The 26,254-nt window shown below is 37.9% G+C and overlaps 1 protein-coding gene across 1 annotated transcript; it reads right to left on the bottom strand.

Moving 5' to 3' along the window:
• Positions 1–7,261: 7,261 nt before the first annotated feature.
• On the bottom strand, positions 7,262–8,093 carry LOC123824280 (ubiquitin-conjugating enzyme E2 D4-like). The gene is made up of 2 exons (XM_045847391.1): positions 7,974–8,093; positions 7,262–7,741 (listed from the first exon to the last, which is right to left on the bottom strand). The coding sequence occupies exons 1-2, from the start codon at positions 8,091–8,093 to the stop codon at positions 7,262–7,264; spliced, it is 600 nt and encodes a 199-aa protein (XP_045703347.1).
• Positions 8,094–26,254: the final 18,161 nt, after the last annotated feature.

The following is a 26,254-nucleotide window of genomic DNA, read 5'->3' as shown; positions in this document are numbered from 1 at the left end:
CCAAGGGGTCACTGGTTCAATTCCCAGTCAGGGCACCTGCCTGGGTTTGGGGCCAGGTCCCCAGTGGGAGGCATGTGAGAGGCAACTACACATTGATGTTTCTTTCCCTCTCTTTCTCCCACCCTTTCCCTCTGTCTAAAAATAAATAAAATCTTTTTTTTAAAAAATAATGGTTTAACTTTGTACAATAATACAACTATCTGCTTGCATGAATAAATTTTTATTGTTAAATGCCTTAAGTAAAAATAAAAAATCAAATTACTCTTTTGAACACATATTTTCCTAAAATGGAAACTAAATTTCTACAATAAGTAATATTTTAGATAGCAATTTGTACATAATAATGGTGGAATTCCGCCATTAAAGGGAGCAGGACTTACCTCATTAAGTCCCCCCTAACACTACAAGGGACCCGCCCTCCAGAAGGTAATTCCATTTTTCTTGTGTCCCCCCACCTTGTGTACATTACAAAATATGTCACTAATATTTTTTAAATATTTTAAACAATTCAGTGGATTTTTCTTCTTATTTTTTTCTCATACACATTGGTCCACTGGAAATTGTAAATTAGCAAAATATCTCTAACTTGGCTTTGACTTTGTCAAGGACTTGAAATCATTCTGTCTCTTAGATACAATTCTACAAAAGGTAGTGGACGTGTGCTGAGAATGTGAAAATTTTTTCAGAAATTTCCAGATCATTAAACACTAGAGTATGAATGTAAACAGTATAATATATTTAGCTTATTGACTTAGATAAAATATTAGGTCTCGGATTTGGAATTTAAAGTTTTCAATCTAAAACTAAAATATGTTTTAAATATTAAACTCGATGGCAAGTTTTACTTTTAAAACCAATTAAAAATACATAATAGAAAGAAAAAAACACTAATGAATTTACTGTTTTGTTACTAAGAAAACATGTGAAGAAATAAGTTATATTTTGTAATGACAATTTTTACCTACATACCTCTCAGATGGAACCTTGTTTTAATTGCAATTTCCTCTTGACACTGATGACTGTTAAATTATTTAGAAAAAAAATTATTATTAACATGGGGCTTGGATGCGGTAAAACTTCACTGAATAATAAAATAATTTTTGTATCGTAAGAGCTCATAGTAAGTAGAGGTATATGCTTTGTAAGATCTCATTCTACATCAAATGAGCCATTTGTAAAAGAAATTGATCATCCTAAATTTATTAGCTAGGCCATTAGGTAACTTTGACAACTTTTGATCAAAAGTAATTAAAAGTAAAACCAATCTTGCATATATTGTGGAACAACTTTCCCAAGATGAGTAAGGAGCTATTTGAAAGAACAGCTCATTAACTTTACTGCTTATCTGTTTGAGGACTGAAAGGAAAAATGCATGATGTGTCCATGATGTAACCCCCTTTGCTAACAAAGCTCATGCGCTGGCCACCCATTTACTGGAAGAATATAATTAACACAAAGAAGGTGTTACACTTTGGATGCAATGTAGGCATATCATATTTGAAAGATGACTTCCTTAATTTAATGTATATATGAATGTTGGGAACCGCCCTGACTGGTATCAGAAGCTGTTCCCTGCCTAGGCTAAGGCTAAGGGAACGCCCTTGGAACCATAAGCCAGCAAGGAGACAAAAGCTTATCTTCCTGGCAGGAATGCTGCTTCTGCTGCTTTATTCATGACTGAACCCAAAAAAGCTTGGTCGGTTAGCCAAAGATGGGTAAGATTCCCCAAGAGGGGAACCACCTAAGACAGGCACGATCACTTTGGGAGGCCCCCCAAAAGAAGGACTTGGGGGGCTGCAGCAAAAGGGGGTGATGGACCCTCGCTCCTCGGCTTTGACATAGCCTGAGTTCTCAGCATCTGGGAAAAAACCTCCTTGTCTCCCAGTTGCCTTAGTTCCCGTGCTCCACCTAAGCCTGAAACAATGACAGGGTGGTGCAGCTCGGTACTGAGAAGTGCGGATTCCCTGGGGTGATCACGCCTAAGAAAGAACATGTAAATTCCTGTGAAACCTGCTTTGTTTAGAATGCTCTCAGTTGAATGAGAAGGGTCTTAGGAGGAAGTTACTTTGTTCCTCAGTCTTACAGCTCTTTGACCCCCAACTCAATAGACCGGCAGAGTTCTTTGTTTTCTATGATTCCTTACTTCCCCCTAATGAGTACTGTGCTTTACCTGAATTATTATGCAGAATGAGCCCAATAAAAGCAGGTATGGACGGTAAAGCAGCGCGCTCCCCACTAGGGGGGGTGGCCATTTCGTCCCTACTTCCCCACGGAAACTAGTCTGTCTCTGTGCATGTGTTGTTTTTTCTCGCGTGTTTATGGTCGAGCCATCCACAGCGTTCCGTGGTCACTGCTGGCCAGTGACCCACGCGCAACATATGAAGGAATATAATTTTCCCCAAAATTGTTAGATCTAAAAGAAATAAGAAAAATCAAGAATATTATCAGAAAAAATATATAGTAGCTACAGTGTATTTGGGTTATTGGTAACCTCATTAACTGTGTATATTATGACAACTTTATTAGCTGAGCAGATTAAAATTTTAGTGTCTAATCATGAAAACAATTAAGTCTTTCCTTTTAGATGCAGGGTGATTTAAAATGCATATTTGTGATCCATTCAAACTTGTTAGATGCTATCGATCAGCAAAAACATGCAATATCGCTCCAGAAATTGGTGTTTATATGCCATAGTAAAATATTAATGTATTCATAATATAAAGATACTTTATGTTAAGCCTTGTACATGAGGGGTATTGTTTTAACTTAAAGTTTCAAATCTGAAAGACAAAAATCTAAGACCCCAGCTCTCCAAAGTTAATAAATGAATCTGCTAAAACTCACTTAAGCATAATAACAAGCAGGTTAAGTGACTTTTCTTTGACTAAAGGCTGAATTAGGAATAAATATATAGCAATTTGTATTATGCATTATTTGGTTTCAGGCATTTATATGTGACAATGGCCTTTACAAGTTAGCATGTGGCAGTTACCAAGGAGATGAAAAGATAATTCTGCTTCCCCAAAATTCTGGTAAGAATAGTACTCCTATAAAGACGAGAATTATTTTTTCATGTAATTACAAAGTCTAAATGGAAATTCAGCCATATTCTGAACACATATATCCATATATGTATCCATAATACCACACTAAAAATCAAGTCCTAGAAATATTTATAAATTAGAATGAATCTTAAACATTTGCAGTCATAATAATTACTTAGTAACTCAAAATTTAAACTCAGAGAAATGTAAATCAGAATGCGTAGGCAACAGGGTAAAGATTAAGAAAACGTTTTACTTCGTGGCATAGAGCCTGAAGCCATTTTGTCAATTCCCACATCGCATCACACTGGGATCATTAACAGCACGTGCAATTCTGTAAATGTGTTCTTAGGGCCTCTGTACTAAAAGGCACTGTCAAATTCTAAAACACTTCTACTCCTACCTAAGTAACTCACATTGTTTTCTGCATAAGATTTCATCCTAAAGGAATCAAGTAACAGTGGTACTTCATTACTAAATCGCACTCTGCACCCTGGCCAGGTAGCTCTGTTAGTTACAATGCCATTGTGATACACCAAGGTCATGGATTCAGTGTCCTGTAGGGGCACATACAAGAATCAACCAAGGAATGCATGAATATGTGCAGCAAGAAATGAACGGTTTTTTCCCTCTGTTTCTCTCCCTTCCTCTCTCTCTAAAAATAAATCAATATAATTTTTTAAAAATTCTTTGGAGATATATATATTATTACTGAAATGCCTTATAAAGCTTCTGGCTTGTGGTTTAGAATATAAAGTGTTCCACCCCACATGATATAAGAGAGAATAAAATTAAGTTCAAGATTTTTTTAAAGATTTAATTTATTTATTTTTAGAGAGGGGGAAGGAAGGGAGTAATAGTGGGAGAGAAACATGAATGTGTGTTTGCCTGTCATGTGCCCCCTACGCGGGACCTGGCCCACAACCCAGGCATGTGCCCTGACTGGGAATCGAACCAGTGACCTTTTTGTTTTCAGGCCGGCACTCAATCCACTGAGCCACACCAGGCAAGGCAAAGTTCAAAACTTTTTAAAAAACACACTGGCAATCTAGGGTGAGTTGTGGAGTACTAAACTAGCCTTAAGTTTATTTACTATATTGAATTTATTTATTTTTTAATCAGGAAATTTGAGGGTTATAATGTCTGAAATCTGCAGGGAAATCCAAAACCTAAAGACCCAGCGAAGAGGTGCACCTTGAGTTTCAGCTCTGCCTGGAGGCAGAATGATTTCTGTTTTATCTTTAAGTCTGCTTTCATCTCCCTCAGGTATGCAAATAATAAAATTTCCCCCACCTCTCTCTCTGGCATCACCTTTCCTTTTTTTATGTTTTTATTATATTTATTGGGGGGACATTCATTAATAAGATCATATGGGTTTCAAGTGCACATTTGTATGTTACATGATCTGTATGTTGTATGATGAACACCATCATAGGTTCATCCCCCTTGACCTCCACCAACCCCACCCCTTCCCTCTGGTAACCACCATAGTCTTGCGTGCGTCTGCGAGTTTCAGTTTTATATTCCACATATGAGTGAAATCATACGGCTTCTAACTTTTTCTATCTGACTTATTTTGCTTAGCATGATATTCTCAAGGCCCATCCATGTCACAAATGGCAGTATTTCATCTCTTCTGATGGCTGAATGGTATTCCATGGTGTATATGAAATACTACTCAGTATGTATGGACCCCATCTTCTCTATCCAATTATCCAATCAAGGTATGGAAGGATACCTTGGTTGTCCCCCTCTTGGCCACCATGAATAATGCTGCAGTGCACATAAGAGTGCATAAATCTTTGCAAATAAGTGTTTCCAAGATTTTGGGGTAGGTACTCAGAAGAGGGATTGCTGGCTCATATGGTAGCTCTGTTCTTAATTTTTTGAGGAACCTCCATACTATTTTCTATAGGGACTGTACCAGTTTGCATTCCCACCAGCAATGAGTGAGGGTTCCTTTTCCTCCACAACCTCTCCAACATTTGTTATTACTTGTCTTATAGATAACAGCCATTGTAATAGATGGTATCTCATTGCAGTTTTGATTTGCATTTCCCTAACAGTTAGTGAAGTTAAGCACCTTTTCATATATCTGTTGGCAGTTTGTATGCCTTCTTGGGAGAGGTGTCTGTTCAGAGTCTCCGCTTGTTTTCTAATTAGGTTGTTTGTTTGTTTGGTGTTGAGTTCTCTGAGTTATTTATATATTTTGGATATTAACCTTTGTTGGAGCTGTTGTGTTTAAATATATTCTCCCATTTTGTTGGTTGCCTTTTTGTTTTGTTGGTTATTTGGCTATACAGAAGCTTTTGAGTTTGATATAGTCCTATTCTTCTTTTTTTTTTTTTTGTCTTTACTTGCCTGTCATTGGGTCTAATTAACAAAATGTTTTCTACAATCCAGGCCCACAAGCTTAGTACCTACATTTTTCTTGTAAGTTATTAACTGTGTCAGACCTTATATTTAGATTGCCTTTGATTTTGGTTCACTGGCATCTTCAACTTCCTGCTTCAATATGTTCCTGCAAGGTTTGCAAAGAGTCATGAATTTGAAGCGAACATAGCTCAGGTTGGGAGCACTGCTTCTTCTAACTCTCTGTAGCCTGTGCTGGAACTCAGTTTTCAGTGCTATATGTAAAAAACCCATCTATGTTTCTAGGTGCACTTCTGCCTGTCCCTTCTACCTGGAGTATGAGACTCCAGGGTGTACATCCAGTGAATTTTATTTAACCACTCTGAAAACCACTACATTATGGACCTTTGTATGTGTACATTTGTGGATGTCTTCAACAATTACCGTGAGCAAATCCCAGAGTTTGTCCAAACTTTGAAAATAACCTATAGAGAGGCACAGTGTATAATGGACAGAAGAAATGGAATATAAAGATCAAATTTTTTGTTACCATTGTCCTTTTTATTCCAAAATCTTCATCTGCCATTACCACCACCATTATTATCCCAGTTGGTAGAAACTAATAGCAACATCTATATTTGTATTTATATATGAAAGAAGTATGTCATCAGCTTTTGGGGAAATCCTAGAGTAATGTCTTTCAAAATGTGGGTTCATTTCCATATTTTGTGAAGAATCAGAGATTATACTTATTCTATCTGTAAGCTATTTCGCCTGCCACAGTTCATAGACAATGGCAGAATAGACCAGACTTCTGGGTCAGAGACAAAGAACTTGAGCTCACAAACATGTTTGGAGTCCCACAGGACACATGCAGAGCAGTGCAGGTGAATGCCGAACACACAGTAGGTTTGTGTCATAACCGAGAATCCAGGACCATAGGAAACTCTTGGGTATTACAGGGCAGATTGCTAGAAAGCTTATACCATGTTTACCCCAGCATAAGACATTACCTTTAATATACTGGCCAAGATACAAACCTGCCCTCTGCCCAGAAGGAAGATTCTATTACATCATGCAAGACTTCTTGCTCCATGATCACACATCAAAAGATACTTTATAACCAAGTCCATTAGTGCCTTCTATGGTCTGAATTTTGTCCTCCCAATTTCATGTTTAAATATTAACTCCCAAGGTGAGGGTACTAGGAAGCAGGGGCTTTGGAAAGTGATTACACCATGAAAGTGGTATGTTCATGAATGGGATTAGTGCCCGTACAAAAGAAGCCTGCAAAAGCCCCATTGCCCCATCCCACCATGTAATGTTACAGTGAGAAGATCGTTTATAAAGAAGAGGGTTCTTAACAGCCACTGATTCTGCTGCCACTTCTGTCTTGACCTTCCCAGCCTACATAACTGTGAGAAATGAATTTCTGTGTTCATAAGTCACCTTTTCTGTGGCATTTTGTGGTCGCAGCCTGAAGACTCAAAGACAGTGCTAGTGCTCATGCAAACATGAGACACACCTGAAGAATCGTTTCTCAGTGGTCCATTAGTGCAGCATAACCCCCAACGTGGCCCACCCACATGCCTCCCTCATCCACTCCACACACATCACGATAAGGAGGTGTACAACCCCCATGCTTCCCCAGCCCAATGCCTCCCCCATCCCCCACCCTTGCCCCCACCCCCATGCCTTCCCCACCCTAATGCCTCCCTACCCCCTCCACACACCCCTGATGTGGCAGGTGTTCACCGTGTGCCCAGGAACATGGGGAAACCACACCTGCCAGAAAGCAGTCAAAGGACAGCCCATTCAACGGACAGGTGTTTCATTAAGGTGGTGGCTTATTGTTTACTTCTCACTCACATGGCATATTTTCTCGTCCAAGCCTGTGCCAAAGTATTATACTTCTCCCTATTCCTTAAGTACATTCTCGCAATGGATGGGACTAAGATGTTATCGAGATTGGGGTGGCAAAGCATGGAGCTGATGGATAACAATACTTTGGATATGGTAAGCACAGGCGACCACTGGGACTTCAGAATGTCTATATGGAAATGTCCTCTTCTGTCGATATTGGGGTGGTATATCCAGGTGGTGAAGTAAATCCATGGTGGGTAAAAGGGGTAATCATGTGAGAAGTATCTATTTAGGGAGAAGATCCCTCCCTCATAGGGGCTGTTGGAGGGGCCCATGATGATCCCCCTCCATGTGAAAATGTCATTTCCCACTGGCCCCGCAGAGCACATGGGAGGGGGGTCCTTAGTGATGTCCGTCAGTTCCTTTTGCAGGCGCTTTACAGCCGTGGACGCATCCACGGGAACGGGCCGTGTGGGGGCATCCTGATAGGGACAAGGGGGAACCACGGGTCAGGGGGGCCCATGGGTTAGGGTGGGCGTGGCTTACGGGGCCTGGGTTAGAGGGGCAGCCACCCCCCAGGTCGGTGGGTGGGTAAGAAGGCTGGAGCCGGGCTGTGGGGTGTGAGGCGCTGTCCGGGGACGGGGCCGGTGGGGGAGGAGGGGGGGAGGAAGGCAGAGTTGGGGACTCGGCTGGACCTGAGGGGCTCCTGCTCACCTGTGTCCCGCTGGTCCCTGGCACCTCCATGTCTGCCTCCTCCATCCCTGGCTCCTCCATCCCTGGCTCCTCCATCTCTACCTCCTCCATCTCTGGCACCTCCATCTCCTCCTCCTCCATCGCTGGGTCTGCCACTCAGAGCCTCAGCCCCGATGCTGCGCAGCCGGTACACACCGCCACCTTCCAAAAGGACCAACCACTCCTGCGGTCCCACCTGCCTCTGCGGTTGGCTTTGCTATGCGCACTGGGTGCCTGGAGACAGGAGAGGATACGTTCTGTGATGTCACGAGGGCCCACTGCTGATGTCAGCAAGTCAGTGGAGGGTGGGGCCAAGGGAGATAAGGGGCCTGAATGAGATGGGGTGGAGGGAGGGAGAGACCACGGAGGCGAGTGGGGGGGAGGGTGTGAGGGTCCATGGAGGGGAATGGAGGAAAATGGAGAAGGTGGAGGGTGGGTGGGACCACCAAGGGGAATGGGGGGGGGGGACCAAGGAGGGGCAGGATGGGGAGGTAGGCCGAGAGGTCAGGGGAGGGTGAAGAAGGCTGAGGATGGAAGGAGCCCAGGCTCCCTGGCTGGCCCACCGCGGGCGCCCTGTCCTGGTTAGTGGGGTCTCAGGCCCTCCCCCGCCAGCTGAGAGTCACCCCAATGTAGAGGAGCCTTTGGTTCCATGAATTCCTGCACCCCTCACCCACCCAGACTCACCTCCCTGAACAATTTCCCCCCTGGCTTCATGCTGACCTCTCTCCTGCCATTCTCGCTCCTGAGCTGGCCCTCCCTCCCTTTGTACGGACTCAGAGGCCCTGGGGAGTGAGCTTCCCATGTCTCCACCTTTTACTCCCTGATGCGGCCTGTGTGCTTCCCAAGACAGACAATTCCCTACATATTTAATTTTAGTGCTTCTAACCACGTTTGGTTTGATGTTGCACAATTCAAATGCCCAATTGAATATATGCTCAGATAAACACTGAAAAATTAATATGCTTCAGCTTGCTTTTTAAACTATCAAATACATGAAATGTATGTATCATAAATACACTTTAAAAATCATTTGTCCTCTTGGTAGGCTGCTGTAGAATATTTTTTATAATTAAAAACAAAGTTAGGAAGACTTCACTTAGGGTGGTAAACACACAATACAATATGCAGATGATGTATAGTAGAATTGCATACCTGAAACTTGTAAAATTTTATTACCCAATGTCACTCCAATAAATTTGATAAAAAAACATTTCTTTAATAACAGAAGTTACATGGTTATGTAAACATATTATAAACATATTATATATGTTTTTGTAAACATATTACTGACTTTTGTAAACATATTATATTTCTGGACAACCAAATACTTCATGAGCAAAATTCCTCTTTATGGGGTAGAAGCCTGTTTCTTTTTTTTAAATATTTTATTTATTTATTTTTAGAGAGAGGGGAAGGGAGGGAGAAAGAGAGGGAGAGAAACATCACTGTGTGGTTGCCTCTCATGCTCCCCCTACTGGGGACCTAGCCCGCAACCCAGGCATGTGCCCTGACTGGGAATCGAACCGGCGACCCTTTGGTTCACAGGCTGTCACTCAATCAACTGAACCACACCAGCCAGGGCTAGAAGCATGTTTTTGAAAATTAATAAGATAAATGGCTTAGTCCTTCCAGGGATATTCTGACGCTCAGGAAGGAGACAAATGGGAATGTCAAGAACTACTAGAAATCAGAGGAATCATGTTGCTAATAATGGTAAAACAGGGAATGATGAAACATGGAGTGAGAAAACACAAAGATACCACTTAATGCATTAATCATTCTACACTCTATTATCTATGTCACTGTTTCCAAACCTAAACCATAATTTGGAACCCTAAATAACAACCATGTACCATTGACTCAATGGACAAGGGAGAGGAGTTCAATGTCTCGGGGGTGGTGATGCTATTGAATACATTAGAAATCATTTGTTGAGTCAAAAGATTTTTATTACTTGAGTCCTGGCTAGTGTGGCCCAGTGGTTGAGTGCCGGCCTGGGAACCAAAAGATTGCTGGTTCGATTCCCAGTCAGTGCACCTGCCTGGGTTGCAAGCCAGGTCCCCAGTAGGGGGCTCACGAGAGGCAACCACACATCGATGTTTCCCTCTTTTTCTTCCTCCCTTCCCCTCTCTAAAAATAAATAAACAAAAAATCTTTTAAAAAATGAAGCACAGCACTCAAATATTCAATGGTAGTGAACTAATGGTTAAACATATGGTCAATTCGCAAGGTAGGATATGTAAAAACTAATGTTTTAAGAAAAAAGAAGGTAGTAAAATATCACGTTCCGTTTATCTATTCTATAATAAAATAGACTGCAGAATTGCAGGTATTATGTGAATAAAAATGTTCAGTGACACATTAAAGATGGTAAGGCAGACTTTATTCAGGGATATCACAATATGTATAGAGGCTACTGCCATGTGTTTTCACAGTGGAGGAGAGATACTGGCCTCCACTGCAAATGGGTGAGTAGGAATTTATAGCCAAGCAACAGAATGCAGGTCAGTGGACAGAAAGTTAATGAGGAAATAGCAGGAGTAGGAAGGGTTCAGTCTCAACTGATGCAACAGGATTCTCACGGAAGGTGGGCCAGGGTGATCAAGACACTCACTAGGCAGATGGTGAAAGATGAGGAACCACATCAGATATTGAGGATGCTTAGATATTAAGGGTGGAGGTTTCTGGGTAAATGGACTTAGGATTCTTCGCCGAAACTGGATTTTATAAGAAAGGACCTAGAAGTTTCAGAAACCTAACCAAAGTTTGCTCATGTAAAGGTGTTTGTCATAACTGAAAGACAAGAGAAATATGCAAAGACAAAAAAACTAACAATGATTTTATTAGGTTGATGGAATTATAAGCATTTCCCCCTTTTTCTAAATTAAAACTATATAACACCACTTTTTTTAACCATTTTTACCATAAACACTATTATAGATGTCCCCATTTCCCCCCACTTTGCCCACTTCCACCCAGCCCTGTCCCCATCCTTCAAAACCAAATGATTTCTTGTCCAGGAACATACATAATGTGAAGAGCTACTTTACTCTCATTACATCTACCATACCCATATTTGATCAATAAAATCTCTTGGCTGAATATCATAGTACAGCACATTCAAATTTGCCTCATCTTTGTTATTTGTAGTTATCAGACACATGGAAGTAACCTCTTGAGCTTTAGGGTAGTCTGAGTCTACATCTGCACATGAAAACTAATATTAAAAAATTGGCAGTCAGCAACAACATGTGCTTTAAATAAATATTTCTGCCTGATGTATCCGGATAATGAAAAAGAGAATAGATTCTTGCATATGAATGATTTTAACAACACCTCCAATTATCCATGCTTGCATTTTAGGCAGGTCCTGGGCCTAAATGGGGTAAAACATCAGACTGCAGTATAGCAACCCACTCCTTTAGCTCTGGAGTATTTCGTTTACTCAAGATGAGTCACAGGTGTGTGAAGATTGAACAATCAATAAGTGAAACACCAGATTTATACTGAAAAGAAATACCACAATCCTGGAAATACTGATAGGGGACTGAAGAGTTAGAAAATTGTAGTTTAAGGTAAAAAGTTATAAGCCTAGGCAGTAATGTATATGTTAAAGCATTTGTTTCAGAAACTACAGATAAGGCTCGTCCTGGCTCCTGGGAAAACAGCTGACCTCCTGGGGCACTGCTAGAGATTACCGCCTGGGGACAAGTGGAGGCATCCGGGCCTTTGTGTTCCAGTGGAGACAGACACCACCCAACTCTGGGAACAGCTAACTGCCCCGGACAGGAATGTTGCAGTTTCTGAATCTCAAAGCCCTCACCGCACCTTGTTTATCCACCCCCACCCCTTGTAAAAGGTCTGGCCTGGAAAGAAAAGGGAAGATGATCTGTTAAGGTGTGAACCCACCATCTTCTCAGATCCCCGGCCATCTGAATACAGCTCCCATAAAGATTCAGTCGCTGTCGTTGCTTACTGGGTTTGGTAGTGACAGGCAGCCCGAACGCCGGTGTCTTTTCCGGTTTCAATACCATACCTAATGTTATGTCTCTGTTATATCAAGTTTTACTACATTAGTAACTTTCTTGTGATAGGTTACATAAATTGACATCCTGGTCATTTCCCATTCATTCTTTATTCTCTCTGTTTAATTGAAGACAATACTTTTCTATTTCTGTCTAGTAATGTCAAACTGACATCTCATGGGAAGTTCTTCATAATAAACACTTACTCACTTTGTACAGATGCCTGTTTACATATTTCCCTTGAACCCACAGAGCAGCACCACTACGCTTTCCTAAGTTTTATACTTTTGGCATATTTAGTTTGTATCTTCTTTGAATGCAAATTATGCTACATTTAGTCTTAAAAGAGCAGCATTAGTATGCATGCAGTGGGTGGGTAAGGTGCTGCACAAAGGATTCTAATAGATGTCTCACTTCAATGTTATTTCTAATCATTGCATTTATGCCCTAAGGATTTTTTTGGTTATGTATTCATCAAGTTTTTGCTTTGTTACCACAGCATGTTTTCTTAAACTCTATTAAGACATACTGAATGTTTTCTTTTGATTTACTGCTGAGGCTGTAGTCATTATTATTGCTTTAAATGAGCACTTGCTTTGTTTCCATCCTCTTTGATCTGTTGCTCTTATTCATCATTATTCAAGTCCCCAAAGATGTAGACTCTGTTGATGCTCTGCTAAAGCTGGCAACCTAGTGGGTTTCTCCCCATCTCCTAAATCTGGACATATACTGTGATTTCTCAGTAGAATAAGATCAGTCAAATTCCTCCCTTATGAGTTTCATTATTATTTAAAAGATGAAGCAATGATTTGGAAAGTAACAAGATCACAGCAAGGCGTGCTTTCTCAAAGCATATTAGAAAGTGATGCTAACTTTACTTGCTGTTCCTGAACATAATAAAAATGCAAGAAAAAAGCTGTTTCCAATTCTATTTTCTAAAATGGCTTACAGATTATCTGTCTTGATTTCAAACAATTGAATATCTTCAGGAATCAGTTTTTCTAAAACAATGGGTTTTGCATATAAAATCTGATATTTATAGTTTCCTTTCTTTTACCTGACTGCTGAGTAGATTATTTTTATTTTAAATCACAAAGTGGAAATTCTTTTAAAAAGTTATTTTAGAATACAACAGCATTTTTTGTTATATGCTTTTTTTAGCAAAATCTCATATTTGGAAGACAGAAAACAACATAAAGAAACATGTAAAATCATTTTCAATAAGTACATTTTTAATGCCTCCACCATTTTTTCTTTTTTCTTTAATATATTTTATTGATTTTGCTATTACAGTTGTCCCATTTTCACCCATTTATTCCCCTCTGCCCTGCACACCCCCTCCCAACCGCATTCCAACACCCTAGTTCATGTCCATGGGTTGTACATATAAGTTCTTGGGCTTCTACATTTCCTATGCTACTCTTAACCCCCCTGTCTATTTTCTACCTACCATTTAGGCTTCTTATTCTCTGTACCTTTCCCCCCATCCCCCCCGCTTCCCTGCTGATAATCCTCCATGTGATCTCCATTTCTGTGATTCTGTTCCTATTCTATTTGTTTGCTTAGTTGGTTTTTGTTTTTGTTATTTTTAGGTTCAGTTGTTGATAGTTGTGAGTTTGTTGTCATTTTACTGTTCATAGTTTTGATCTTCTTTTTCTTCCATAAGTCCCTTTAACATTTCATATCATAAGGGCTTGGTGATGATGAACTGCTTTAACTTAACCTTATCTGGGGAGCACTTGATCTGCCCTTCCATTCTAAATAATTGCTTTGCTGGAAAGAGTCATCTCGGATGTAGGTCCTTGCCTTTCATGACTTGGAACACTTCTTTCCAGCCCCTTCTTGCCTGCAAGATTTTTTTTTTGAGAAAGAAATCAGCTGATGGCATTACAGGAACTCCTTGGTAGGTAACTCTCTCCTTTCCTCTTGCTGCTTTTAAGATTCTCTCCTTATCTTTAATCTTGGGTAATGTAAGTATGATGTACCTTGATGTGTGCTTCCTTGGGTCCAACTTGTTTGGGACTCTTTGAGCTTCCTGGACTTCCTGGAAGTTTATTTCCTTTGCCAGGTTGGGGAAGTTCTCCCTCATTATGTTTTCAAATAAGTTTTCACTTTGTTGCTCTTCCTCTTCTCCTTCTGGCACCCCTAGAATTTGGATGTTGGAATGTTTAAAGTTGTCCCAGAAGTTCCTAAGCCTCTCATTTTTTTTAATGCTTGTTTTTTCATTCTGTTTCGGTTGAATGTTTATTTCTTCCTTCTGGTCCAAACCTTTGATTTGAGTACCAGTTTCCTTCCCGTCACTGTTGGTTTCCTGTACATTTTCCTTTATTTCACTTTGCCTAGCCTTCATTTTTTCCTCTATTTTCAACCATAGTCAGCCAATTCTGTGAGCACCCTGATTGCCAGTGTCTTGAATTATGCATCTGATAGGTTGTCTATCTCTTCATCACTTGGTTATATTTTTTCTGGAGCTTTAATCTGTTCTTTCATTTGGGCCATTTTTTTTTTGTCTTGACACATCTGTTACATAGTAAGGGGCAGAGCCTTAGGTATTCACCAAGGTGGGGCAACCCACATCACTGTTTTGCGGCACTGTATGTGGGGGAGAGGTCCAAGACATAACAGTGCCATTTGTTTAGCTCTCTGCTGGCTTTCAGTCACTTTCACTGCTCCCCACAAGCAAATTGGGCCCTTTTGGTCCTTGTTCCCAGGTGGGTGGGTTTGTGTATGTTCTAGGACCCTGTGGGTCCCTCCAACGAACTCTCCTTTGAGGCTCGTGGTTTCTCCTGCTGCCTCAACCCCCACAGGTTTTTTCAATCAGAGGTTTTGAGGCTTTATTTCCCTGAGCTGGAAACTTGGGTTGTGTGATCTCTCTTGCTCCCCAGTTTTTCCTCCCAGTTTATCTGCATGCAAGTGTGGGATCACCCGCTCTGCCAGCCGCCACCTCGCTGTGAGTCCTCTTTGCCCTGGCTGCCCATCTCCACCCCTCCTACCAGTTTGGATGAATATTTCTTCTTTAACTCCTTGGTTGTCGGACTTCCATACAGTTCGATTTTTTGGTAGTTCTGGTTGTTTTTTGTTTTTAAATTTGTTGTTGTCCTTCCTTTGGTTGTGCGAGGAGGCACAGAGTGTCTACCAATGCCTCCATCTTGGCTGGACCATTTTTTTATTCCCATCTCCAAACTCCTCTCCTTTTGTAAATATCAAATTGTTCTCTATATCTATGTGTCAGTTTTTATTTTGTTTATTCATTTGTTTTCTTTTTTGTTTTCCACATATAAATCAAAATGTACTGTGTTTCTTTTTTTGTTGTTTATTTTATGTAGCAAGTTAGAGTGCTTCCAAATCTTGGCTATTACAAATAAGGCTACAATAGACATAGGGTTGCATATATCTTTTCAAATTAGTGTTTTACCCAGATATATAATTGCTGAATGTATGTCAGCTCTATTTTAAAAAAAAATTTTGAGGAACCTCCTAACTAATTTCCATAGTGGCTGAACCAGTTTACAATCTCACAAACGGTGCATGAGAGTTCCCCTCGTCTCTACATCCTCTCCAGTACTTAATATGTGTTGATTCATTGAGGATAGCCATTCTGACCAGTGTGAGGTGATATCTCTTTGTGATTTAAATTTGCATCTCTCTGATGATTAGTGATGTTGAACATCTTTTCAGATTATCTATTGGCCATCTGTATGTCCTCTTAGAAGTGCCTTTCAAGTTCTCTAGCCATTTTTTCATTGGATTGTTTAATTTTGTAATGGTAAGGCTTATGAAATATATATTTTATATATGTACCTTTTATCAGATGTATCTTTTGTAAGTATCTTCTCCCACCCAATAGATTGTTCTTTCATTTTGTTGACGGTTTCCTTAACTGTGCAAAAAACTTTTTAGTCGATGCAGTCTCATTTGTTTCTTTTTTCTTGCTTCCCTTGACCAAGGAGCCATGACATGTCCAAAAAGATATTGCTAAGAGCAATGCCAAAGAGTTTACTGTCTATATTTTCTTCCAGAAATTTTATAGTTTCAGGTCTTACATTTAAGTCTTTAATCCATTTTTTGGTAAATGGTATAAGAAGGTGGTTCAATTTCATTTTTTGGAATGTATCTTTCCAGTTTTGTCAACACCAGTTCTTGGAGAGATTGTCTTTACCCCATTGTATATTCTTGCCTACTTCAGTGTAGATTAATTGACCATTTAAGCAAGGATTTACTTATAGGCTCTCTTTTTATTCTCTATATCTGTTTTCATGTTAGTACCAGTGTTTTTTTTTTTATTTTTAAATGTATTGATTGTTTGAGAGAGACATAGAGAGAACAACAGAGAACCACTGATTTCTTGTTCCACTACCTATTTATGTACTTATTGGTGCATTCATTGTTTGCTTCTTCCATGAACCCTGACCAGGAATCCAACATGCAACCTTGGTGTATCAAGACAATGCTCCAACCAACTGAGCTACCCGGCCAGGGCTGTATCATGGTATTTTGATTATCATAGCTTTATGTATAGAGTTGGTTTTGAGGGAGCATATATTTCTCAACTTTCTACTTTTTAAGCACTTATTTTGCTATTTGGGGTCTTTTGTTTCATATACATTTTAAGATTAGTTATTCTAATTCTAAGAAAACTACCACTGGCATTGCAATAAACATTTCATTGAATCTGTATATTGCTTAAGGTAGTAAGCAGAGCTTAACAATATAACCCCTTCCCATCTTGGAGCTTATCCTTCCCTGTATTTGCATCTTTAATTTCTCCAATGTCGTACAGTTTTCAGAGCGCAGGTCTTTCACCTCTGTGGTTAAATTTATTCCTACATATTTATGCTTTTTGATGCAATTGTAAATTTTTAAGAAATTCTAAAATTTAATTTTAATTACTCCTTTGGTCCCTATAGTTGTTTAATTTTTAGTGTGTGTATATGTGTTTATTTAGTAGTGGAAGGGCTTTTATTTTATCTTATCTTATCTTATTTTATTTTATTTGAGACAGAGGGGAGGGAGGGAGAAAGAGGGAAAGAAACACCAGTGTGTGGTTGCCTCTTGTGCGCCCCCTACTGGAGACCTAGCCCATAACCCAGGCCTGTGCCCTGACCAGGAATCAGCCAGGTAGCCCTTTAGTTCGAAGGCCAGCACTCAATCCACTGAGCCACAACAGCCAAAGCTAGTAGTGGAAGGGCTTTTAAAGCAATTTTGTTAATGACTTCTGGTGTTATTACATTGTGGTCAGATAATGCTGCTGGCTTGGTTTCTTTTCGGGAGGAGTTTATTGTGCTGTATGTTCCAGTGTAAGTTATGGTTAATTTTCATTATCGTTTCATGAAAAGTTAAAAAAAGTATATTCTCTATCACTGAGTTTTAGGGTTTTTTTTTTTCTCATTAATTATATTGTTTAGACCCTCCATACTCTTCCTAATATGTTTATCTTCTGCTTAATTAGTTTAGGATTGAGGAGGGAAAATTAAAATGTATCAACATGCTTTTCCCCACTTTTTAATACATCTTCTATTTTTGGCTTAGAAAATAATCGCTGTGTTATTTGGCACACAGACACAAATAATTACTTCCTTATTATAAATTTTATATTTTTAAAATTTAAATGTCAAGTTTCAAAATCTGATTTTTGTATTTAAATTATCACAATGTACCTTTGTCTATTTTTTAATTTATAACCTTTTTAAAATCTTTTTAATGTAGATTTGTATTTTAAAGACAGTATGAAGCCAGATTTTTCATTTTGGCCAATCTTAATTTTTTCACTTCCCTAATAATATTAGGTGGCAGTGTTTATTTCTAGCACACTTTCTTTGTCTGTAAACACATCGATTTGTTTCTGTTCTTTCATTTTCCTGGTAATAAGCTTGTATGGAATTTGGCCCCTTTCTTTTCCTTTTCTGGGTGTTTAAATAAGATTAGCTTCCTTATTTCATTACCAGCTGAGCTTTCCCAAGAATATGTGTTGCAGATTTTTAGGTTCTCTTGCTCTCAGCATTTTCAGATCCTCTGCCTTTCCCCAACGTTCTCTTTCACAATTGCTGACAGCAACAAGTCCTACCCACGAACTACCCAATGCCATCCACTCCTGTGTTGGCGGTTGTCAGTAATAACTTGCCACATAGATTTATGGGCATTTCTGTCTGCGATTTTGTGTTTTGCTGTCCCAACCACTCTGTTTTTATTGATGAGGACAAAAAGAGTCAAAACTTCACCCCCAAACCACTACCCATTTACTCTCGCAGCAGTTTATTTGTGCCTTTTATATGACATTGGCCACACTCTGTCTTGTATTATAGCAATTTATGAACATGTCTTAATCTCTTTCTTAGTTATTGAACTCCTTGAAGGCAAGGACTGTGAGTTTGCTGTCTACGTATCACCTGTCATGTCCGTCATAAAGATTTATTCATAACTTTTAAATTATATCTCCAAATAAAAAATTTATTATTAATAATAATATTTTTAAAATATAGCCTGCATGTTAACTTTCTATAACCTTTTCTTCAGTTAGAAGCCTGAACTGGAGCAAATCAAACTCTAAAGATTCTATAGGCATAGTCAGGATATACCACTGTTATGTTTGCCTATGAAATAATTCAAAATGACTGATCAATAGTCCACTGTTTCCAAGTATGTCTGTACCATTTTAAAGTTTATTTACATACTTAAGAAGCTCACATAGATAAGAAATATATTTTTGAACAGGTTTCTGTATTTATGAACGTATACTCTTATATTATCCTTCTGAAATGAAATTTCCTCGTCATGCTTTCAAAAAGCGAAGAGTTCTTGTATGTAGATATATTCACACACATTTCGTTTTGCTTTTAACTGAATACTAAAGGAGCTCCACATATTTATATTAATTATAGTTTTTTTCACTTGCTTCTTATTGTTATTCTTGTTAAAAATACAAGATTCAACCTGGATGTCAGAGACCAGACATATTCTCATAAACTTTTAGTACAAACCATTAAGTCTAACTTCTTTTAAGTTCAGCTACAAAGAAAAAAATTACAATAATATTTAGAAATTCTGTTCTATAGGTTTAATCAACTATAATATTTTGATATGCTTTATACTGATATTTTTGTCTTTGTAAGCAATAGCATATGTTTCCCTTTTCAGTGAGTTCGCATTTTTTTCTCAATTTAGCTCTGGATTTCCATCTTAAAGAAAAATAAAAATTACTGGCACTAAGTAGATTGAAACCCACCTCAGACAGACTTAGTGTGACAATAACTTAGTTGTGTTTTATTAATCACTGCACACTTATTCTATATTACATACACGTCTTTCAGTGTCTGCTAGGTAAAATACATTCCTATATTATGTTTCTACAAATTCACTTTGATGTAATTGAAGGCCCCAATTTTTAGTAATTATCTTATAATTACTGATTTCTCTAAGGCACTCCCCCCACCCCAGGTTGATACATTGAGTTACTAAATATGTGTTACAGCAAGTATGGTTTGTTCGCTATCCTGCCTTTATGACTGTATCCTTCCATTGTGCTCAAGGAAGCTGACAGTTTTCCAGTTAGTTCCAGGAGATGAGTATTGACTTAGAAAGCCATGAAGAGTCCATTCCTCTTGCCAGTGACTGGGTTTACACAGAGGCACATGGCAATTAGCTATAAGGAGTTGTTATACCACACAGTGCTTTAACAGTTTTTACCGGCTCTTTCATGTGAGTTGTGATTAATTTCTCCAAGAACTGGAGAATGAGCAGAGAAAAAGTGTTGCTGTGCAACTGGGACTTTGGGGACAAGGGTAAATTTATATTGAATGCAGGAATTTGACCCATGTCTGTCAGTGTTTAAAACAAAATATCTTATTTCATTCTCATTTTTGTAAGAAAGTGAAAAATATTAAAGTCCTTACACTTGCAATAAGATTTTATCTGGTAAAGGCTAAAGGCTCTGTTTTCATGTTTTCTTACTAATATGGTTCTTGTTTTGGAAATAAATAACCAACTCTTGAATTTTGTGTCATCTTTGTTTGTTTTATACTACACTGCCACATTTTAGAATTCCACAAACATTTGTCTTTACCTCCTTTCAACACTCTATCAAAAATGACAGTGTGAAGCTAACTGGAATGTAAATTATGTTTTTATTATTTAATAACTCTAAGAATTGCTTTTCTGTCAGCACTGACAAATTCTTATTAGCCACTGGCCTTGGAACTATTCATCTACTAAAACATCTAAATAAATGGACATATGTCAAAGTGAAGTGTTTGCTAGCAACTCATAGTTCTTCAGAAAAATGCTAAATACAAGAAAGTTTAAAAGTTACTTCAGCATGTTTTTGTTACTCAGTTATTCTCACAGGATAACACTAAAATCCTTGCAGTTGGTGATATTTGATATTTCATATGAGACTAGATGATATTATTTCTATTTTGTGAATTTTGAATTACAGGCTACTATGGGAAAAATTAATGGACATTACATCTGACACATTCTTTTATGCTGATGACAAATTATGCATGAGTTCTGTAATTCAGAGATGCTGTCTTTTCCTAAGTGGCCTTAAGGCATAAGAAAGGCTTTGGATGCATGATGGTAGGTCTCCCTTTCTTTTCTGCTTTTGAAGATCAAAAAATGCGCCACCTAATGCCTTCAGCATGGGCATCCCATGCCTTCTTGATCACCCATTACGCAGAGCCTCTCTGACTCTATAAATCTCATGTTAAAACCTTTCTTTTATCTTTAACCTATAATTGACTTTGAGTGTTGAGGTCGTGTTGTCTTGCGTGAATGAAACTACATAAAAATGCGTGTGTTCCCAAGTAGTTTCTTACTACACCTAAACTTAAGTTTTTTTGCATGAGTCTTTAAAATGGAAGGGTTTTTTTAAAATTTTGAAGATTAGCAATTATCAGATCGTGATAAAGCAACATTTCAAAAATGCTAAAATCTCACCCTTCACTGCCGCTTTCACAGTCACTTTGAAACTCATGAGACATAAGAGAAGTCAAGTACAAAATGCTTTAAGTTCCTTGTGAAGCATTTTCAATTCTACTGCCATGGCCAGAAATGTGTTAAGAAACAAGCTTATTGCATAAGTCAGCAGCTGTCAAAAGCAAAGGAATAAAGTTGGAATTGAAAACGGGTCCCTCAGAAATGGTAACAATAATAATTAATTAATAATTACTAATAATTAATCATTAATATATACAAGCAACAATAGAGAGAAGGTTAAGAAAATGAATGGCAAAGGCTATCGTGTGTGTGCCTGCCGTAGAGTCACTTCTAATTTTTAGAATACTGTCCCAAAGATATTCTTGTTCTTTTCCAGGCATTTGACTCCTCACCTCCAGTTCTACTTCATCTCTATTTGGGAAAAACAAGTGCAAGTGCCTTCATACCAGCTTACACTGCTAACCTCAGAACCAAGCTAAGGCATGATGCATTCATATAACAAATGAAAGTCATTACTCAGCTTTCTGGCTTCAAACGGACTTCATATTTGCCAATTAAGGTATATCCTAAGGGACGGATTACACATGTATTGAGAGATTACTGTATGTTAATGTGATGTGCTTAGAGATAATGCTACTCTTAATAATAATATTAACAATATTGACAATGATGTTATATGAGTACACAATGTGTCAGGCCTTATGCTTAGCTCTTTTCATATATGCTTTCATAAAGGAGACTTTGACAAGTACTATTAATATACTTTGGAGATAGTAAAATAAGGCTTAAATCATTTAGATGATTTGGTGGAGGCAGAATTATTGACCTGTAAAATATTGGGCTGGCCACAAAGCCTGCTCTTTTTTTTCCATAAAATAAAAGACACGTTCTTCATTTTCACCAGTAACTTTATTGATTTGGATATTTTGAGTATGTTGGTTATCTCCCATGTGGTATAATGTGGATTGTTCTCAATTAATGTCTCAATTTGATCACTATCAACTTCAGCTGGTCTACCCAACCATGGAGCATCATCCAGCGGGAAATCTCCAGCACAAAACCTCACAAACCACTTTTGACACCTTCCATCAGTCACAGCCCCTTCTCCATATACTCGCAAGTCTTTGTGGTGTGTGCATTTCAGTTTTGTTTTCACCTTTCTTGAAATAATAAAGCATAATATGCCAAAAATCTTGCCTATTTTCTTCCATCTTCAATATTAAAATGGCTACACAAAAAGTCACCAATTTTGATAAGTTTTTTTAAATGCACACTGATATGACAGCTGTCATAATACAATCTAACAAAACTATTTGGAATGAAGTTAAAGACAGCTAAGAGCTACTAGAGCCATAGTAAGAAAAAAAATTAAACTTTTGGCCAACCCAACACATTGTCAAATGGTAAGGGAGAATTAAATTTGCAAATGAAACAAAGATTGATAATCTGCTGACTTTAAGATAAAAGAGATTATCCTGTACTATGGAGGTGGGTCCAACGTGATCACAAAGTTCCCCACGCTGGGAATAGGAAAGCAAAATACTGTATTTTGCTGTGTGCAATGCACTGTCATGTACAGTGTGCACCTATGTTTTGGCCCAAATTTTCAGGAAAAAAAAATATTCTGTTTTCATTATTTAATTCAATTATTTATTTAGATTTAGAAAGAAAACCGATTATCGTATTCCAGGGCATTATTTTGCATACAGATATTGTCATGGCTTTCTAGAGTTATACTTTTAATGCATAAGCATAAATAAAAGAATTAAAAACATTTATATAGATACAGAATCAGTACTACCCATGTATAATGTGTACCATGACTTTTCCCTCCAAAATTTGGGCCAAAAGTATATATTATACGTGGCATAATATGGGAATCAACATCAGAGAGATGGCAACATGAGGAGAACTGGAGTAGGAATTGCTAGCTTGAAAGGTGGAAGAGAGTCACGAGCCAAGGAAAGCAGGCCTCATCTAGAAGCTGGGAAGGAGCTCAGCACTGCTGACACTTGCATTTGTTTTCAGTCAGATTCATTTCTGACTTCTGACTTCCAGAGCTGTAACATAATCATTTGTCTTGTGTTACGCCACTAAGTTTGCAGTAGTTCATTACAGCAGCAATAGAAAACTAATACTCTAATAACTTGGGCACATTTTTTTCCTTGCCTTCATCTACCCTCTTCATTTTAGGGACCACACTATGCTTATCTCACTTTTAGACAATCATCCTTCTCTCACTCTCAGCTTCAATGTGTTTTGGACAAACTGCATTTGTACCCAGGCTTCAGAGATGCAACGTATTATCCAAGTGATCTAACTAGTATTTTCCTTTTCCCTCAACTAAAATTCTTACTCAAGGGCTAGGTACATGATACAAGTTAAACCAGTAGGAATCAATTCCAGATTTTTTTTACCTATCAAAAAAAATATTTTTTTTCTGTTGGACATTAAAGAAATACTGCAGAGGGTTTATATTTATGGAAGCCATCTTATGACCATGTTGTACTAAGAGAATATACTTCATATTTAAGTGGAGTCAAGAAATGGAAAGAACATACCGTGCTGGTAAAATTATGTGAGCACTGAATCAAGCCATTACAGCAGCTATTGAACTACTCAGTCATCACAAGCCAATATGTCTTTCTTAAGCCAGTTAGAGTTAGGCTTTCTGATTCTTGAAAGGAGAAGAATCTGTACTAATGAATATTTACCTAACTTCATATTCCTAAGAGCAAACTTTATATTTTCAGTTATATTTTCAGTTTATATGTAAAATTTCTAGGAACACAAACTACTTGCTTTGAGATAATCATGTATCACACACTCTAAACAAATGCACTGTATTCATGCTAATTTTCTGTAGTCATCAACTCATCCATTTAGAACTTCTTTCCAATGATTGAATTATTAAATTGCATCTACAGTGTCATGATCACTTACCATTTAAGAGATACAAGGGTTTGAAGGTGAGTGTAATATATATGTGTACAACTGATTATATGTACATAGATATATATATATATTAATCTATATATACCCCTAATAAAAATGAAGGTGTACTTAACATGATTAAGAAGGCCAAATGAGAAAATTTAAGACAACTGAGATGAAGTGACTTGCTCAAAGCTAAGATAAGTCACTTGACTTGCCCAAAGTGATGCATCTAACTGTGGGAAAGCCAGCAAGATTCTTAACTGCTAGCCTTATTATTCCACTTTTAAAGGTGCAAGAAATCTCAGGCAATATGTGGTACAGAAACATGAAAAAGAATAACTCTCATTATGAAACATGAAGTGTCAGAATTGTCATTCGCTTTGTGCAGATCATAGAATGCTTATTGATTTTGTTTCTGGAATCTCACAGTGAGTATTTATCTAATCCTTTTAGAATGGGAAGTTTGATTGTTCAATGTAATCCTGTGTGTCATTTTCTGGCTGAGAGCCTGAGACAAATAACATGAGCCTCACAAATCCACCTGTATGGCAATGTAACCCTGGCCTTCCGCCACAGCAGTACCTCTACTGCAAGCATTACAACTAAATAGTTTATAAACATTTTTTTTTCTGACATTAAATTGTAAGCAATTTAAGGCAAGCAATAAGAAGCTCACTACCATGGATCATGATGATTCCTACATATTTTGTGCTTAAGAAAATGCAATCAAATTGATCAAGAAAATAGAGGTTGATAACATCAAGTGCTTGTGGACATGTAGAGAAATCGGCAATCACATGTTATTGGGAAGCATGCTAATTGTAGTTAATTACCTAGTAATGTTGACTGGGAAGAAAATAGGATAGTCTCTACTAAACTTTAAAATGCACATACTTTGGCCTTGGCTGGTGTGGCTTAGGGGATTGAATGCTGGCCTGCAAACCAAAAGGTCACTGGTTCAATTCCCAGTCAGAGCACATGCCTGGGTTGTGGGCCATGTCCCCTTAGGGAACGTGTGAGAGGCAACCACACATTGATGTTTCTCTCCCTCTCTTTCTCCCTCCCTTCCCCTCTGTCTAAAGATAGATAAATCAAATATTTTTTAAATAAACAAAATACATATACTTTGAACAAGCAATCTTAATTCTAGGACTGTATTCCACAGAAAGGAAAGCTCAAGTACTTAAGCCCAAAGGTATTAATTACAATATTATCTATAACGGCAAAAATATTCTATCCATCCTAGATGATCATCAGTGAGATAATTATGGAATAAATGATGGTACATCAGTAGTATGGAATGCTGTGTATTTACTTATTGAAACAAATTATTTATACACACACACACACAGAGTGAGACATCCATGATATATAGATATACAGTTTAAAAATTACAATAAAATATGCATAGGATGACCTAATTTTGCTAAAATGTTTTTATATGGCTTTTAGTACTATGTAAAATGAATGAAGAATATACATAATTTGTTGACAACTACATAGGTAGTACACATTGGAAAGATTAGCAAGAAATGCTTTATTTCTACTTTATGTATCTTTATCTTATTTTAATTCTCATATAACTATATATTCATGTATTAAGTTAAAATTTAGAAATGTATTTTGAGAGAAAAAGGAAAATGGAATAAAATAAATTAGCTTAACACAGATTTTTATGCTTTTTTTAAGTGTCTGGTTCTGGGTAGTATGTAAACATCATATTGAGCGTTTGTAATTATTTAACACTGACCTTATTAACTGGCTCTTTGGAAGTAAAATTACTGTAATCAATAAGATTTATATATGTACTTATAACTTGAATAAAACTGGCTCTGGACTGACTGACAATTTTGGGCTTAATGTCAAACAGAATTTTCGCGTACTACTGGTGATATTTTTTTAAAATTAGGTTTTCTAACCTTCAGTATCCTTGTAAGTAAAAAAGGTTAATAATTAATAATAACTGTTTCACCAAGTTATTAGGATAAGAAGTGACTTTGCAGGTAAAATGTTTAACACTGTGCTTGGTATAGTATAAATGTTCCATAGATGACAGGACATAATTACTATTAGGAATATCAGTGCCACTAGTAATATATCACAGTAGTACTAACATTGGTATAGCAGTCCTTACTGTTGTCATGATCATAGTTCTTGTCATGGTATTACTAGTAGTAGCACTCCATTGTAAAGAACACCTTCAGCTGTGTCTGTCCATTGTAATGTCTGCTCTCATGAATTATGGTCAATGGCAGGCCTTTCAGAAGTAGATGTGCATTGGTAGAACTATGTATGAGACTGGAATATCAGCCTTTATCCTGTTCCAGTCACCTTCATGAGCATTTCAGTGCTTGTAGCTCCACTTCA

This window comes from Phyllostomus hastatus, unplaced genomic scaffold, assembly GCF_019186645.2.
Source record: "Phyllostomus hastatus isolate PE091 unplaced genomic scaffold, TTU_PhHast_1.1 phas_contig_551, whole genome shotgun sequence".
Classification (NCBI taxonomy): Eukaryota; Metazoa; Chordata; class Mammalia; order Chiroptera; family Phyllostomidae; genus Phyllostomus; species Phyllostomus hastatus.
This window is presented reverse-complemented; position numbering and strand designations above follow the sequence as displayed.